At 31.6% G+C, this 12,661-nt stretch overlaps 1 protein-coding gene across 1 annotated transcript; it reads left to right on the top strand.

The window, feature by feature from the left end:
* Positions 1–61: 61 nt before the first annotated feature.
* LOC111700787 (uncharacterized) lies at positions 62–11,682 on the top strand. Its single transcript, XM_023471826.1, has 10 exons — positions 62–294; positions 1,919–1,988; positions 2,384–2,965; positions 3,946–4,038; positions 4,280–4,352; positions 6,924–7,049; positions 7,999–8,150; positions 10,036–10,370; positions 10,506–10,688; positions 11,403–11,682. Exons 1-10 carry the CDS (start codon positions 215–217, stop codon positions 11,605–11,607), a joined length of 1,899 nt encoding a protein of 632 aa, XP_023327594.1. The 5' UTR covers positions 62–214; the 3' UTR covers positions 11,608–11,682.
* Positions 11,683–12,661: the final 979 nt, after the last annotated feature.

The raw sequence follows: 12,661 nt of genomic DNA, 5'->3' as shown, positions 1-12,661 counted from the left end.
TGAGATGGAAAAAATATTAGAAAATGAGAAAACTTGGATTAGTAAAATTTCATAAATAATAAACTTCATAATATCTAATGTAATTTTGTTGATTTCGATCTCAAGAAAAATATAAATCACGAAAAATACCATTTTGATTGTTAAAATCTTGTTCTGTTGTAAATAAACGTGTTTTAATCTATATGTGTGAAATGTTTAAAATTTCAGATTGAAAATGGAGGCAAAGGCTGCCTACCCCCTGCCGTTGATGATGATTAAACCCGATCTTCAAATATCAGATCTTTTTGATGTGAGGTAGATGGAATCGAATATTTATGGATGCTAATCCTTTTTAATGTCAGGTTGACGGAATCGAATATTTATGGATGCTAATCCTTTTTATCTTGTAAGCTATTCTTGGTTATAAATTATGAAGAAATGAAAACATGGACTTTGACATTTTCTGCCCATAATTTATTTTATTTTGTCAAATGCAGAGAATAATTTCAATGATAATAATGATAATTTTTGATTTTTAAGACACCTAACATTGACTCCAGGGAAGATTTATGTTCATTGATCATACTATTTTCTTTTAATCTGTAAATTCTAGAATTAATATTAATGAAGATAGAGATAGAGAGGAACATAAAGCATCCTGAAAGTCGCAGAGAAAAGAAAGGTTCTTAATCAAAGTTTGAAAATTTGAAGAAGAAAAATTAAATTACTTTTTACTCTTAGAGTATTATTACCCGGATCGTTAAATAGATTTTTTAATCTATTGAAGAATTGATATTATTCGGGGAAATGTTTCAATTCTTTGATTAAAGGTTCAAAATTATGTTTTTTTTAATCTCCAGTGTAGTAATGAAGAACCAAGTGTATTCAATTTAATCTGAAAAGGATAAAAAGAACTGTAAAAAATGTTAACTTGTTTACAGCACACATCTGTGCCTTAAAGAATAATTCAGGAGAACATGAAGAGAAATTCTTTATTCAAGACGAGAAGGTGTTTCTCTACAATTGATATTTTTAAGCACATTTACAAAAATACAGTCCAATCTTTTACTCATGTTTTGTTGTATCACTGAAATGCGAGCGAAATAAAATTATCGTTTGTAAAGAAACACTCTGTAGCTTCGAATTTAACTCTTGATAAATATACAAAGAGTTCGATTTTTCAATAACTTACTCATAACTTGTTTCAGTTCATATTTGAAATCGCTCTCCAAAAATATATATATCATAATTTTTTGGACATATCTGAGTGAAATTCTATTATGATTTTAACAAAGTCATTTCTCATTTAAACTATAGTTTTTATTTGTTTATTTAAATAAATATTAAAGTTTACTTGAATGTGACCACGTTGTAAAAATAAACATATATATTCAGGGTGAACGATTTTTAACAAATTTGAGAGGAATCATTTCAAGTATTAAATACTAATGTATTTTTTAATTCTGAGAAACATTTACAAAAGGCATTTTTAGCTAAAATTAAAATTGTCAATCGCAAATTGCCTTTTGTGATAAAAATACGCTAGTAAGTGTTTTTTTCTTAAAGTATGTCGTTATGTTGCATTTAAAGATGCGTCTTTCCAATACATATTTAACGGAAAACCCATTTTGCAAAATAATGAATAATAGCCAAATTGGAGCTGAAAACTGGATAATTTTCTGATTTCCTTAATTTTTTTCCACTTTAATGCTCCATGATCGCATTTCTGAATATTTTTTACAAACTGTTTGCTTCTTTATAAACAAATTTGAATGTTGTGCAGTGATCTTGAGAATTTGAAAACTTTCGCTGTTTTTCACAGGATGCTGTTTACCTTGGAAAAACTGTCGCTGTTTTTCACAGGATGCTGTTTACCTTGGAAATTAAATATTGATGTTCATTTGTCCATTCTCATAACTTATATATGTTCTTTTTTCAGTCATCTTGAGAATCTGAAAACTGAACTCAAGTTTTTCACAGAAGAGGATCTTGAGCAAGCAATCAGACAGGTAATAAATCGTATTTCTAGACTCACACTCTAAATCTCCTTTCCTAAATCTTTGCAACATTATGGTATAAACTTTGACTGCTTGATGTAGCCGAATTCATGGTTTTTAATATTGCAGACATCTATGCCATAAGGCTGCAAAGATATATGGATAAAACAATAAAGGTTGAGGCGAGTTCATTTTTATGCTAAGACACAAAAAAAAATAAAAATAAAAATAAATTCTTTGAGAAATATAAAAATAATTGTAAATATATTTTTTTTAAGATAAAAACGATGACTGATAAACAAAACAGATTATTTTTAAAAGCTTTAACTGTATTGGCACAAAATTTTGTTTTAATTTTTCTAGCAGTAGCACTTAAATCAAACAAAACTTTTTTTTTATTTGTATAGGCACAAGAAGAGATAAATGATGAGCTTTATGTAGCAACACAAAATCTTCAATTAAACAGTCTTCCCGCCAAAAATGTCAAGATGGTGGAAACTACCACGTGTGGGCCACAAAATCATCAACTGAACAGTTTTCCCACCAAAAATGCCAAGATGGTGGACACCATCATGGAATCTCCCGCCAAAATATCAAAGATGGAGAATTCTTTTAAACCAATCGTGAAAAAGATAAATTTTCGCCCTCACCGGTTGGAAAAAAATAATTGTGATTCAGATACAGAAAGTGAGGAGGACTGTGAGGATGAAGACTCTGATAAGACCAGTGATTCTGAAAACGCACCAGCCATATCTGAAATCAACCAAACTATGGTAGAGTCAGATCAATTAGCAATCAAACTAAGGGAGATCCATGATCAATCAATTAAATCAAATAAACGCACTCAAGAAGGGAGGGGTCGAAGTACAAGTACGATAAGAACAGATAACTCTGAACGCTTCAACGAGAACCTTGGATATCTGAAGACTGGTGTAGAGAACTTGAACCGGATATTTCAGGATATATTTGCCTGTATCAGAGCTACTAAGGTTGGTGACTGGGTATCAATTTTGAAGGGCTAATGTTATTCTAAGACTTGTTTTTTTACAGTTTAACCCAGAACTTTGGACACATTGAAAGAATTTCTAAAATTTCGTTTTAACCTACAAATAATGAAATGCTGCAGATATTTAGTTTTTTAATTGGATAATCATATTGAGCTCTTTGAAACTGTTTCAGCAAATTTCATGGCTATTTATTTATATTAACAGTTACTGAGATTTAGCTATAATCGTATTAAACCCATTGAAAAATGGTCAAAACGACATTTTATAATTTCCTTTGAAGGCTCTTAAAGTTCTAGGTTAAACTATATAAAACATTATTTTTTTTATAAAACATACAAAATTTAGTTCACAGAAAACTAAATTAGATGATTAATAAAATACTAGATATTTAACAATTATTAATTTTTTGAATAAAATTTTTGTTCCTCAGCGTAAAATTATTTTATATTAAAATGTGCTTTTTGTGGGACAAATTGATAAATTTTGTATCAAAGAGACTCTCCTAAAGTGGAAACTTTTGATTTGTAAAATTTTAGAGATTGGAGAAGGTTGAAAGGAGAACAAGCGAGTTCAACACTACGTTTAAATAGTTACTTTTTAGGAATCAGCTAGTGTACTAGAGGAAGGAGAGAAGAAGGTTGGAAGGAGATCAAGGGATTTCAACGCTAGGATTAACTAGTTTCTATCCAGGGTTAAGCTAGCTTATTAGAGAAGGGAGAGAAGGAGAAGGTTGGTCGGAGATCAAGGGATTTGAACACTAGGTTAACTAGTTTCTATTCAGGGTTCTGCTAGTGTACTAGAGGAGGATGAGAAGAAGGTTGGAAGGAGATCAAAGGGATTTCAAAGCTAGTTTAATTATTTTCTATCCAGGGTTCAGCTGGTCTACTAGAGGAGGGAGAGAAGGAGAAGGTTGGAAGGAGAACAAGGGAGTTCAACGCTACGTTTAACTAGTTCCTATTCAGGGTTCAGCTAGTGTACTAGAGGAGGGAGAGAAGGAGAAGGTTGGAAGGAGAACAAGGGATTTCAACGCTAGGTTTAACAGAATGCTTTATCAGGTAGAAAACTCTCATCTGATTCACAACGATACTCTTTACAGCTTTGGCTAATATAGATTACACATAATTATTTATAATTTTCGCTGTAAAAATTTATTTATTAAATCCGTTAATCACAATCAACAAGATATGATTAAATTACATTTTCCTTTTTTAACTTTATTTTGGTTATTTTTAAAAGTTTTAAATCTTTCGAAAAATTGATACATATAATATTGGATTGGATTGGATTTTACTTAAGGTTGAGCAGGATATAGCTGGGTTTAAGAATGAGATGAATCAAAATTATCTAAGAAATGGGTCTACCAGAACAGGTAAAATTATCTAAGAAATAGGTCTACTAGAACAGGTAAAATTATCTAAGAAATGGGTCTACTAGAACAGGTAAAATTATCTAAGAAATAGGTCTACTAGAACAGGTAAAATTATCTAAGAAATGGGTCTACTAGAACAGGTAAAATTATCTAAGAAATAGGTCTACTAGAACAGGTAAAATTATCTAAGAAATGGGTCTACTAGAACAGGTAAAATTATCTAAGAAATAGNCCTGCTCCTTTTGTTGATATTTGCATGGGAATAAAATCTTTCTATTGCTAGATTTAAGCTGATGGAGCGTAGAAATAAAATAGAGATTATAAAATCAGAGTTTGTGGCAAGAACTCAATTCCTTCATTAACTTTAAGTTGACAAATTAAAACCTTATTTTTAATCTTTGAAATTTTTATTTAGCTCATTCCAGCTTTTACCCCCTCCCCCCATGTATTCCCTTTTAGACTAGCAAATAAAATATGGATGGATTTATTAAATACATCTCCCTGGCCTTAATCCAATTTATCTTGCTCTGAACGAACCTTACTAAACTGATTGCTTACACTTTAATGTATTCCATAGAATATACACTATACAGGGTAAGTCAAAAATAAAAAAACGGAATTATCGATGCATTGTACAAAATTTTCCAAACTAATATTTTGTTCTAATTTTAGGCATAAATAAAATAAAATTTGATAAAAAAAAATCATAAAAAAAATTTAGAACATTGAAAAAAAAATATTTTTGAACTTTTTTATCATAAATAAAAAAAATGTAATAAAAAAAATTCTAAAATATTTTGGAACATTGAAAAAAAACATGTTTTTGAACTTTTATTATTTATCACATTTTATTTTATTTATGCCTAAAATCCGAACAAAATACAAATTTTGAAAATTTTGTCCAAAACATTGATAATCCCTGTTTTTATTTACTCACCCTGTATAAGATTAAACGTAGGTTCAGATTTAAGGTTTAATAATATTAGATTCTCTCGAAGTTCTCATTCAAAGTAATGCGTATAAACTACAAAATAAGATCNACTCGTATTTTGTTTTAACAATTTAATGTCTTTTACACGGATCCGAATATAATTCTGAAAACTTAATGAATTTATGTGATATTTACATCAGAGTAGTTTAAGGGCAAAATTAATAATTAATTATTTTTATCCAGAAGAAACGAGCTAAAACAGATTGCGTAAGCAATCTATCTATTTCGTCACCTTATCATATAAAGCTGCAAAGTATGTCATTCTATCGTGCGATATATCTCATCTCTGTCAATGTCAAAATTACCATGCATTTTGGAAATTAATCAAAAATCCGACTATTTATCACCCTAAACTAAGCTTTTAGCGCGCATTCCAGTAATCTGGAGTACACGGACCGAAGAAATTGTGGAGAGTTCAATGTGTACAGAACTGTACACTGTACAGTGTACCTGAAATATTATGGTTTTATTCGCTGAATTGAATGAAAAGAAATGATTTTTATGCGGATATTTTAGGGTAAAAGTATCAAAAGGGGTGAAAATCTTTCCATGTGATGTCCCATTTCTCATATTTTTCTTCAGCAAATCGTACAAAAATTGAACATACCTGCTTAGTGCTTATCTTTTTTTTATTAAAATTTTCATTCAAACGTTCAAACCAAGCTAAGAACATTCCCGCGGTTCTACCGAGTTCCAAAATCAAAATTCAAGGGGTTCATGAATTATGATTGGACATCCAAAAAAACAAAAGATTTATGTTTGTGCTAGCTTGGGAACCCAGCTTTGCCTGCAAACCTAACTTTCTCTATTTAAGTCAACCCACTTAATTTAGATTTTTAAACCAAACTAAGAACTTTCCCGTGGGTATACGGAGTTCCCCAATCAAAATGTTAAGCCAATAGGTCAAGGGGTTCCTGACCTATCATGAGACAGACAAACAAATAAACAGACAAACAGAGATTACAACCTTATATATACTAGCCTAGGCACCCAGCTTTGCCTGAAAACTAAGTTTTCCTTCTAAAAGTCAACTTACTCATCTTGAAACTTTTAAATCAAGCAAAGAACATTCCCGTGGTTCTCCCAGGTTCCCCGATCAAAAGTTGAGGCAAATCAGTCGAATGGTTCACGAGTTATGATCGTTCATACAAACAAACAGAGATTTCAACTTTATAGATATACTAGCTTGGTAACCCAGCATTGTCTGCAACTCAAACTGTTTAAAGTAAATTCAACCCACTTGCTATGAACATTCCCGTGGTTTTACCGAGTTCCTAAATTAAAATTTAAGGAAAATCGGTCAAGGGCGTCATGAGTTATGATAAGATATCCAACCAAACAGAGATTACTGATTTTTATAGACTACCTTCAGAACCCAGATTTGCCCAGGGTCCTCATAGTTAGTTCCGCCGTTTACCCGCGCTTGGTGGGCCCACTCACTCAAAAACCAAGCTTACAAAATTTCTTCCGCGTTCCCCAACCAAAACTTAAGGCAAATCGGTCATGGCGTTTGTTCCGATATCCAAACAAAAAGAGAAACCGAGATCTCTGATTGAAATAAAGAAATGTTAATTTATTAGATCTGAGTAAGTTGCGGAGTATTATCAGGTCCCTCTCCTCCCTTCTCTCCTCCCTCCTCTCCTTCATCCCTCTGGCTCCGGGAATAATCTTTCCGGATAGATTCATGGATTTTAGTGAAAATTTAGGTAAATTATTCTCACATTTTTTATTATCTTAAAGGGACAGAAAGCGTATAACTTGAATTCTAATAGATCAATTCGTTAAAGTTTAAATACATTTACATCGTCAGTTTGCAACGATATAGGAATTGGGAATATAAAGGTTATGGCAATTGTTCAATTGATTTCTCAAAATTTGCTTGTTTTACAAACGGTTATTGCAGTGAAACTAGACCGATGGAGGTCAAATTTATGCGACAGAACTGATACGAATTTGTTACCTCGTTTCGATTTTTATTTACGATTTTACGCACATATATGAGGGAAAAAATTATCCGGATGAATATTATAAGTTCAAACAATTTTGTTCTATTAAACAACTCTTCAATTAAAGGAGTCATGATTTGGGTAATTTTATGGTAAACTAATTAACCTATATTAGCTGTTTATGGGTATTATAGTCTTACTTATTGAATATATCTATGACCGGAGAAAAAGACGATTTATCGCTTAGAATTCCAGCGCACAGGTTTGATACCTTTGCATAGACACTATTTAAACGTTTATACAAAGACGACTTTCTCTTTCATAGAAACCGGTTCCTAGATTATAACTCTTCAATAAATCACGGGGATTTCGGGGGAAGTAGGAAAAACGTATCAAATTGTCAAATGTTTAAAATAAGTTATATTTTGAAAATAGACAATTTAAAAATTTTTAAAAATCCAGGACAACAAGCATCAAATAGTGCAACGGTGTCAAACCTTTGCGCTGAAATTCTGAAGGATAAATCGGCTTTCTCAAGCCACAGTTGTCGTTGAAAAGTAAGACTTATACCAATGATTAGCTAATAGGCTATTTAGTTTACCCTCAAATCGCCCAAATAAGTGAACGGTCCCATTAATACCTTTAAGATTTCAATCTAACGTTCAATTTACTTCAGTTTAACGTGAATAATTTTTAAAAACTTGTTTAGTTGACATCGGAACAATTTTGTCCGAGAACGGAGTGAGTGTTCTGAGTTTGGCACAGAACCTGAAATATATCGAGTCTATTCATGCTCATCATGAGGAGGAGAAAATGGTACAGTTGGCACTTAGTCTCAACTCCAGACAAACTAAACCTAAGGTCAAAAAAAATTACGATTTTAAAAAAATAAATTTAATACTAATTTAGTAGATACTAGCACAGCATTGCCCGTTAAATTTTAAAAACATTTTCCAAAAAAAAAATTTACCTATGTTACCCCAGGATAGTCATGAATTCCCTCTCAAAATGGCGTCCAATTCGGTCCTGTGTGAGCCAACATATAATGTATATATGAGCAAGAGCTTGTGTTTGGATAGAAAGCTTGGGAGCCCAGCTTTGCCTTGAAACAGTTTTCTTTATAAAAGAATAAAAATTTTAAGGAAATCGGTTTAGGTGTTTCCGAGTTATGATCGGACAAACAGAACAAACAAACAGAGATTACAACTTTATATATATAGACTAGCTTGGAAACGATTTTACCGGGAAACTAAATTTTCGCTTTTAAAATCGACCCAGTGAAAACAAGCTTAAAAACATTCCCGTCACTCTCCCAAGTTCCCCAATAAGAATTTGAGGGAAATCAGTCCAGGTGTTCCTGATTTTTGATCGGACAAATAAACTGATAGACACCCAGACAGACAACTAGAGATTACAACTTTATATATAAATAGAACTTAATATTTAAAAAAAATATTTTTGCGCTTTTTTACAATTTTATTTATATTTTTTATACAAATTATATAAAATGCTGCAGGGAAAATGAATGGACCTTTTTTTACAAATTTATTTGCTACATTTACTACACTTCTAGTGAAATAAAGTTTTAGGAAAAATAATACCTATTTGGAAACATGTATTGTTGAAAATGATTTAGATTTAGAGGCGGAGACAACGCAAATAGAATTTTTTTTTGACGTAAGGTTATTTCCTACGACCTAGTATGACATTGACAAATTATACATGCAGTGCTTAGGATCCGGATCCGTTAGATCCGCAAGATTTTGGCTTACTGGATCCAGATCCGCAAAAATATACGGATCCGGATCCAAGGAGTAAAATATTAACCAAAAACTGCAAAAAAAACTTTTTTACTCCTGAAACCTTCCTCGTTTCTGGATGGTTCGTCAAGTTTTAGGATAAAAATAAGCGAAAAAAATAAAACTAAAAATTCAGTAAATCTTAAAGAAATGACCTGGATCCAGATCAGGATCCATTTTTTCCAGTTCGGATCCAGGATCCAGATTCGGATCCGTATCAAAATTAAATGGATCCTTAGCACTGTAATACATGATATCCTTTACATTTCAGTCTTGGACGATTTAAAATAGAAAAGCAACAAGCTGTTTATAAAATTCCTTAGATATGTTAAGTGGTAGATATTTTACAGAATCCTTCTCTCCTTCAAGGTGTTAAATGCTCGGGGGGGGGGGGTAGAAATTTTTTTCCTCTTCCTTTTGATACTAATTACCAAAAATTTATTTATTTCCTCTAATAAAGCGAATAAATCAGTTAATAATTAAAAATGCACAAACATGTCTAACATCTGGGGGAGAAAAGGTTCTTCAAGAAAATATACACCCCTGGATATCTTTGTAATGTCTGTCTATCTATCTATGTCTATATCTATCTAACTATGTCTATATCAAATCGATAAAATTGTGTGACAATTAAATCTATGAGAGGTCCTAACCCTGTTTATTTTTGTTGCAATTAAATCTATGAAAGGTCCTAACCCTGTTTATTTTTGTTCCAATTAAATCTCTGAGAGGTCCTAACCTGTTTATTTTTGTGCAATTAAATCTATAAAAGGTCCTAACCCTGTTTATTTTTGTTGCAATTAAATCTATGAGAGGTCCTAACCCTGTTTATTTTTGTTGCAATTAAATCTATGAAAGGTCCTAACTCTGTTTATTTTTGTTGCAATTAAATCAATGAGAGGTCCAAACCCTGTTTTTTTAGTTTAATGTGATTATTTTTTGCTTAGGTTGAAGTTTCAAGGAAGAAATCTCTGAACCAAAGTATATCAAGACCAAAAGGAACTTTACTCCATCATCAGAGATCCAATATGGCGCGGTCACGTCGAATGGAACAAGACTCGACGACAAATCAAATGGGTGTGTCGAAAACGATTTTCCCTGCTAATCGACAGTCCCGAAAATCCTTGTCTTTTCTTGAAAACTCTTTGAACAGAAAATCTACCAAAAATCCTTTCATGAATTTTCGAAACAGCGTTCAATCTCCACGTGATGGAAACAGCGTTCAGTCTCCACGTGCTGGAAAATTGGAAACTGAAACATCTCACAACAATTCCTATTCAAGGAATGATTTTAATTTTATCTTAAGAATTCTTTATAACAATTCAATCTTCTGTTAAACTTAATTTCATTCTTCCAAGGAAGAGACTTTATATTCTCTTTGAAATTATTTTTTGAGAATTAAAATCTGATTTTCTAGTGAATTTGAAGAAATTTCTGAGAAATCCGCACAACAAATACTGAACCATGATAGACACCCTAATACAAAAAATATGAAAGCAAGCACTTGTACCTTTGAGGTGCCTGAATCAAAAAGTGATGAATCTAAAGAATTAAAAAAACTTCTGGGTCGGATTCATAACCTAGAACTACTGGCCCTTAGGTAACGCATTTACTCTTATAAGAACTTTTCTTATAATTGAAATAATAATCAAAATTAAATTGATAAATATATTCCAATTGATTGACCTGTAAAACATGGTTAATTCCTCCAATTTGTCATAATAATTTTTTCATTATTATTTTTTTCTTTGTAAATTTAATTCTTTAGATTTTTAGAACTTAAGCTTCAGAATATCTTCCTAAAATACTAAATTATTTATTCCTTTTTATCCATTATTGATAAAATTTTAAGTTGTTCTTTTACACCGCAAGAACATTTACATTAAAACAAAAAAATAAATATTGAAAATTAGATACGCATTTTAGAAATTTTCTATGATTGAAAAATAATCCACCCTCAGATATTCATTTATCTATCTATCTAACTATCTATATATCTATCCCAAATAACGTCGATTATTCTTTTAATTATGTATTTAGGTTTTTTTTGGATTCTTGGTTTGTTTCTTTGTTTCTATCAAATTCACGTCAAAACGGCTGACCCGATCGGGCCTAAATTTTTGCTACAGGACCAGACATAGCCCAACGGAAGGTTTACGGGCAGTGGAAATATGAAAAGGCTTTTCACAAAAAATTCCATATTTTTACTTAAAATTACTTAAGCTTGCATAATTGAAATACATTTGAAAATCATCAAAAGAACTTCATTAAAGAAGAAAAGGAAAGATTAGTTTTGATAAAAGTTTTTATTTAGGTTTCCTTCAGAGAGTGAAAACACAACATCAGTTAGGAACATGAATGAACTTCTTGTACAAGATGGCGGCCAAAAACAAAATGGCGACCAAAAAAAAGATGGCGTCGATTCCAAAACGTTCGATTCAAGTCATCTTTCAGATTTACTGGACAAACTAGATATTATTAGCAGTGACTTCTTGTTGATCCATCATAAATATTCCTAGTATTTAAAAAGTCAAAATTTCTCAATTGTAAACTTCATAAATATTTTTCACCACAAATACATTCATCGTAATTTATTTGTTTATGTTTATGCGCCATTTTATACTTGTGCAGGCCTGTAGGAAGGAATTGTATAGCATAGCAAGGAATTGTAAGGGGGGGACATGTTAGAATTCCAATATTTCGTCAATTTAAAGTAAATTTCACTTTAGTTATTCATATAAATTTTCAATCATTTTCAATCATTGAAGAGCTATGGAGAACAACAAACGCATTTTCAATTTTCTAATGTGTAACCAAATAAGTTTTGTTTCTCATATTATTGGTAAGAAAATAAGATTTTATGCCAATTTTCTCCATTTTTCCTTCTTTCTTTCTTTTTTCGTTTCCTTCTTTTTATTTTTCATTTTTTTTGGGCTCTATCACGTCGTCCCATGTGCCTCCCCCCCCCGTCACTCTAGCGCCGGCCTGGTAGGCCGGAAGGAAAATATTAAGGAACTGTGTTCGTAAAATCCAGATGTAAAGAAAGATAGTTAGCACAACAGCATAAGACGACAATTATCAACTTAACAGATGCAATTGTTCGGTGATGACTGATGTTTGAAAGATTTTTCATATTTAGATAATGTGGGAGAGGGTGCAGAGCCGCCATGAGCCCCGCTAAAAAAAACCTATGGAGCCTCTTGATACACAGAATCACGTTACTAAGTCCCGCAAAACCGTTTCTGTGCCTCTTGCTCTAAGCCTCTGCCATTCTGTCTCCACGCCTTGCATTTTGATCTCTCCTTGCTGAATTTTGTATTGTTTTTTTTTTACCTTTTATGGTTTAACCAAAATCAAAATACATCTCTTCATAGTAGAATCCACTATAGTTTAAAGAATCGTTTAATCTACAAGTTTCAAATTGATTTGAATTGGTTTTCTTGTGAATAGTTCATACGAAGCATACAATAAAAACACTAAATCAAGTATTTCACAAAAGCTGTTATGTTTTTTGAATATGTGCTCATTAGTTTGATTCACATACATGATACACCAGTAAAATAATATATAATT

This window comes from Eurytemora carolleeae, unplaced genomic scaffold, assembly GCF_000591075.1.
Source record: "Eurytemora carolleeae unplaced genomic scaffold, Eaff_2.0 scaffold169, whole genome shotgun sequence".
Classification (NCBI taxonomy): Eukaryota; Metazoa; Arthropoda; class Copepoda; order Calanoida; family Temoridae; genus Eurytemora; species Eurytemora carolleeae.
The sequence above is the reverse complement of the archived record's forward strand: the minus strand, read 5'-3'. Positions and strand labels throughout refer to the sequence as shown.